Source organism: Prunus persica, chromosome G3, assembly GCF_000346465.2.
Source record: "Prunus persica cultivar Lovell chromosome G3, Prunus_persica_NCBIv2, whole genome shotgun sequence".
Lineage (NCBI taxonomy): Eukaryota > Viridiplantae > Streptophyta > Magnoliopsida > Rosales > Rosaceae > Prunus > Prunus persica.
Window position 1 is genome coordinate 8,913,064 of NC_034011.1, and position 6,136 is coordinate 8,919,199.

The window sequence follows — 6,136 nt, forward strand, 5'->3', positions numbered from 1 at the left end:
TTGGGTGTTTATTTACAAAGAAAAGGCATCTTTTAGCTAGACTTGCAGGAATTTAAAAGAAGCTTTGTCATGAGCATAATCCTTTCCTTAGCGAGCTTGAGGTTGAGCTTACTAAAGATTACAATTTACTACTGGATCAAGAAGAGACTTTTTGGCTACAAAAGTCCAGGAATACCTGGCTTAAAGAAGAGGACAGGAATACTCGGTTCTTCCATCTGTCCACAGTTGTTAGACGAAGAATGAATAAGTTGGAATGGTTACATGATGATTTTGGGGATTGGATTACTGAGAAACAGAGCATGAAACATATTATTGTTAATTATTTTCAAGGGTTGTTTTGTGCTTATGATATGGTTGGTGACTATGCTTTGCTTCCTCAGTTGTATCCTAGCCTTGAAGAGGCTGATCTTGAAGGTCTTAGTTGTCCGGTTTCTATTGAAGAGATTAAGAATAGTGTGTTTGCTATTGGTAGATTAAAGACCCCAGGACCTGATGGTTTCCCTGCTCTTTTCTACCAAGATTATTGGGGGGTTTGCTCTGATGATATCATTTCCTTTTTACATGATTGCTTTAATACTGCCACCCTTCTTGATCATTTAAATGAGACTCTGATTGCTTTGGAGCCTAAAGTGGAGAGGCCTATGTTTATGAATCAGCTTAGGCCTATTAGCCTTTGCAACTCTTTATAAAGTGGTCTCTAAAATCCTTGTGGCTAGGCTTAGGCCATGTATGACTAAGCTTGTCAGCTCTAGCCAAGTTTGTTTTGTTCTAGGGAGACAAATTACGGATAACATTATTGTTGCTCAAGAAGTGCTCCACAAATTTAAATATGCCAAGGGTTTTATAGCTAGGAAAATTGATTTATCCAAAGCTTATGATCGTATGCAATGGCCTTTTATTAGGGAGATTCTCTAGGAAGTGGGCATTAAAGGAAGCATTTTGGAGTTGCTTATGCAGTGTATCATTTCTGTGCAGTACAAGGCCATTCTTAATGGGGAGCTAATTGACTCTTTCTCTCCTCAGTGTGGTATTAGGCAGGGGGACCCTCTCTCCCCTTATATATTTGTTTTGTGTATGGAAAAACTCTCTCATCTCATTCAACAAAAGATTCAGGATAGAGCTTGGAAGTCTGTTTAGATTTGTCATGGAGGTCCTCATATTTCCCATTTATTCTTTGTTGATGATTTAATCCTTTTTGGGGAAGCTACTATTGATCAAGCTTGTTTGATGAAATAGTGTTTGGATGATTTCTGTCAGTTGTCTGGTCAGCGAGTTAGCTTTGAAAAGTCTATGATATGTGTTTCCCCAAATACGTGCTCTGATTTGGCTAATTCAATTGCTATGATAAGTGGTTCTCCTCTCACTGCTAGCCTTGGTAAGTACCTTGGTGTCCCACTAGAGTCAGTAAACAAACATATCAAGAGGTTATTGCTAAAGTCCCAAAGAGATTAGCTTCTTGGAAGAGCCATACGTTGTCTATCGCTGGTAGAATTACTTTGCTTCAATCTGTTACTGCTGCTATTCCGATCTATACTATACAAACTGCCAAGTTGCCTATGTCTGTCTGTGATAAATTGAATCTGCTCAACAGGAATTTTCTTTGGGGGCATACCAGTAATACTTCTAAAATCCATCTTGTCAATTGGGAGCAAGTGTGTAAACCTAAGGTAGTTGGTGGGTTAGGCATTAAAAGGTCTGCTTGGATGAACCAAGCTCTTTTGGCTAAGACTGGATGAAGACATCTTCAACATGAGCAAGGTTTGTGGTCTCAGGTCTTCTATGCTAAGTACTTAAAACACCAAAACATTTTAACTGTGAAGGACTCTTTTTTCCCTTGTAGCTCTAGTGTCTGGAGGGGTGTTCTTTTTGGTCATTCTGTCATTTCCAAAGGTGTTAAGTGGAGAGTTGGTTATGGGGATAATGTGTTATTTTGGACTGATAGGTGGTTGAGTTGTGGCCCTTTGTATCAATATTTGCTCATTGATCTTTTTGAGGAAATGCTTCAGCTGAATGTTGGTGATTTTTCGGATGAGGGGGTCTGGGACTTTAACTGCTTAAGGGAATGTCTTCCTTTTCATATTATTCAGTTAATTTTAAGTGTTCATGCTGGTTTTAATGGCAGTGGGGCTGATAGATATATTTGGCAGTTCACGCCTAATGGTTCTTTCTCGGCTAAATCAGCCTATAGTTCCTTTTTACCTGCTGAGGCTTTAGTTAAATGGGACTAGCAGTTTCTTTGGAGGTTACGGCTCCCTCCTAAGGTTAAAACTTTTCTTTGGATTGTTTGTCATCGAAAGTTGCTTACTAATGTGCAAAGGCAGAAGAGAGGCCTCACTCAAGTTCCTACTTGTCCTAGATGTGATTATCCTATGGAAACTATTTCTCACTTATTTAAAGATTGTCCTTTCTCTTTGGCCATTTGGAATTGTCTTCAAATTGGAAATAATCCTAGCCCTGATATGGTGGATTTTAATGAGTGGCTGTTAAGGAATCTACAATATAAAAGAAAGGTCTATAATGGGTTGCCTTGGCCTTTGGTTTTTGCACTTTATCTGTCGTTTATCTGGAAATGGAGATGTAAAGGAATTTTTTATCAAAGGTTTGTTATGCCTGGTGAACCACATCATTTAATTCTTCAATATGCTTTGGAGTGGTTTAATGCTACCAAACCGCCTTCCCTTTCTTATGTGTTGTTTGTTGTTCAACTTCATTGGATAGCCCCTACTTATGGAGTTTGTAAGATTAACACAGATGGAAGTTGTAACAGTGTTTCTGGGTTTATTAGTGCTGGTGGTCTTTTAAGAGATAATTATAGTGCTTGGATTAAGGGTTTCTCTGTGAACCTGGGTGTTGGTTTTGTTCTTGTAGCGTTGTGGGGCATTTTTTGTGGTCTTCATTTGGCTCGGGAGTTTGGCTTTAGTGTTGTGGAGATGGAAAGTGACTCTAGTGTGGATGTGGCTCTTCTTTCTAGCTCTACTATTTCCACACACCCCCTGTTTAGCCTTATTAGGTGTTGCAAGTTAAAGGTGCAAGCTGGTTGGAGATGTTCTGTTATGCACATCTTCAGAGAGCAGAATGTGGCAGCTCACGTCTTGGCTTCTAAGAGTTCTGAGTTTGGCACTGGGGTGCAGTATTTTACTGAGGTGCCGACATTTCTTGCGACTTGTTTGCCTGAGGATGCTATTGGGGTGTCCAGGTCCAATGTTGTTTGTGCTTATATTGGGTGTCCAGGTCCCGTGTTGTTTGTGCTTAGTCTGTTTGTTCTGGGCCCTTAGCCCCTCTTGTTGCCAAAAAAAAAAAAGAAGTCAAAAACACAACCCATCCCCACTTCCAGCAATATCTGTGGTGGTGTTGGGTGGGGATGGTTGATATCGTTGCCATTGTCTCCTCTCAGTCCCACCCCAACTTGACTACCTCCTCCCACGCCCCCACCAACCGAGCGAGTACAACCTAGCACTCTCTCTCTCTCTCTCTCTCTCTCTCTCTCTCTCTCTCTCTCTCACAGAGGAGGCTTTTGCCTCTGTCAAAGGTGACGGTAAAATCGACAAGGGAGGGCTTTTAGACCCACCCCTTCTCTCCTGTTTGTAGGGGTGGACATGGTCTAGTTTGGCCCGATTTGCACCTAAAAAAGAAATATAAATCAATATTATTCATTTGATGTGGTATGGTCTAGCTGTTGACTAAAATGACTAGGAGAACCGGACCAATCTGAACTTGCCGGTCTTGGTTCTATGGAATAGCAATTAATATCGTATCCGATTATATTTAGATTTTTCCGCATTAATTTATAAAAAATTTATAAAAGTATTCGGATATTATTTATTTATTTATTTAGAGGAACTAGTAAATTTTCCTTAAATTGTCAAAGGTTACAGGCTTGAGCGAACAAACATGGCCTCATAAAAACCTTGCCCAGGAAAAGTATTTGGATACGCTTTCATTGCTGTATACGGTTTAATACCGGTCTTGCGTAGGAATTGACATATCTTGCAATACGATGCCTTCCAATTAGGTTATGAACTCGAGCAAACAAACGTGTTCTTATTGATACCGTATCCACTGCAATTAATACCGTATCAATTATTGAGTTTTTTCCACATCAGTTTATAAAGTTTATAGAAGTATTTGGATACGCTTTCATCCTATTCAAAAGTTGTACATAAAGAGTAAATTGTCGTAGACCTCCCCAAATTAGGACCCCAATCGAACTTAACTTTATGAACTAAAAAATCAGCTAATTTAACACCCAAATTAATTAAAATTGTCAATTTAATACCTACCGTTAGATTTTATCACTTTTCATCTAAAATTCCTTCGTACGTGGCATGTGAGACACATGTGCAATATAATTGGAGAACAATATAGTTCTTCTAACCTGTTTTCCTACCACTATTCAGCTTCCCTAATAGTTGAGGCCAAATTAAAAATAGAGGAGCCCTAATTTCACAAATTCCACCATTACAGACAATTGTTATGACATATACCCACCCATAGCATACAGTTGAGAAGAAGGAGAAGAAGATGAAGTGGTTAGAAAATGCAAAGGAACATGCCTAGAGCAAATGGTTCAGCCGAGTCCAAGTTCAAATACCTGGAGCAAGAGGTTCTCTGTGTGTTCTAGAGATAAGGAGCCTTCAGTCGAATCTGACATCAACTATCCTCATCATTTGTTACCAAGTTAATCGAGCCTAAACGTCTTGGTGCAAAACTTGCCTTTGTGGAGCATTTGCCTTTTCACAACCATTGACAGGGGGTATATTGACCCAGTTGTAAAGTGAGGAGGTATTTAAGCCCCTATTCTAATTAAGAGTCTCTCTATTGATCTACACTTTCTTCCTTTAGACCCGTTTGGTTCATGAGAAATCAATTGCTTTAAATGTTTGGTAAGTTTAGGCATATAAGACAGAAATATCATGCGGTGTTACTGCCAAATTCACAAGGGAAGTTTTCAATGATGAAAATTGGGATCAAACAGGTCAACAATGGTATAAGAGGGATCTAAATCCTATTGGCATTGATGAAAATTGTGTTGTGTATTCATTTATCTTGGACAAAGGAGAGAACATGTAGCACAAAAGCAAAGTAGAACACATCAATTTATGTATAGAGAACATTAATCAGTACTTTCTACTTCTTGGATCAAGGAAAAGGTGCCAAGGACGATGTAGCACAACCAAGAGCCTTTGTCACGCCAGTAATTGTGGGCTTGACATTAGAACACACAGAGGTAAGAGGGCCTTTGTCTCCACCGTAGGTGAGATCAATGTCAGTCAACTCCACATTCTCACACGGTTTGCCAGTGGTACATATAAGCTTGACTGCAAGTGGAGTGAAAGATGAGCCCTTAATGTTCTTGAAGCTGACATTGTTGATCTTAACTTTTGACGGAGGCTTTTGTTCACACTGAGTATATGGGCAGTACAATTGGTCTATGAGGATAGGGTTACTGACATTAACCATGATAATATCCTCATAGTGTATACCCGAGGCAGAGCTAGGCGAAGGAGAATCTGGAAATGTTTTGATTGTCACACCGTTCTCCATATTAGTCAGGGTGCAGTTCTTAACTATGATCCCGGTCACATCCTTTTCTTCCTTATATTTTCCAAGGCTTCCAATGCTTATTCCATGGCCTGGCCCACAAGTAACATCAGTCACTGTGATTTCGTGGGAGTCATCACCAATAGAAATACAGTCATCCCCAGTTCCAATCTTTGAATGAGTAATGTTGATACTAGTCGAAGCCCCGATATGGATTCCATCTGTGTTTCTGCTCTCGTCAGGTGCTGTAATGGTAAGCTGTTGAAATGTAGTATGGTTGCACCGGAAAACATGGATGTGGAAAAATTTGCTGTTAAGTGAAGTTATGTCCTGAACTTTGGAATTTGTGAGGAATTCAAACCGCAGATTAACGGGAGGAGGTTTGCAATTTTTGTTTTTGTGGCAGTCATTTTGATTCCAAGAAAGTGCTCCTTGGCCATCAAGAGCGGCAGCAAATTTTTGGCGCATCTACGTATATACTCCTGGATAGAGTTAACAAGATGAACAGGAAAAGACCATGCCTACACTATTGGCGCATCTACGTATATACTTTTTCTAATATCATCCAACTAGAAAGTGCCTCACCTTAACAACT

General features: G+C 39.7%; 1 protein-coding gene across 1 annotated transcript; it reads right to left on the bottom strand.

The window, feature by feature from the left end:
- On the bottom strand, positions 5,140–6,009 carry LOC109947982 (exopolygalacturonase-like). Its single transcript, XM_020559868.1, has one exon. The coding sequence runs from the start codon at positions 6,007–6,009 to the stop codon at positions 5,140–5,142; it is 870 nt and encodes a 289-aa protein (XP_020415457.1).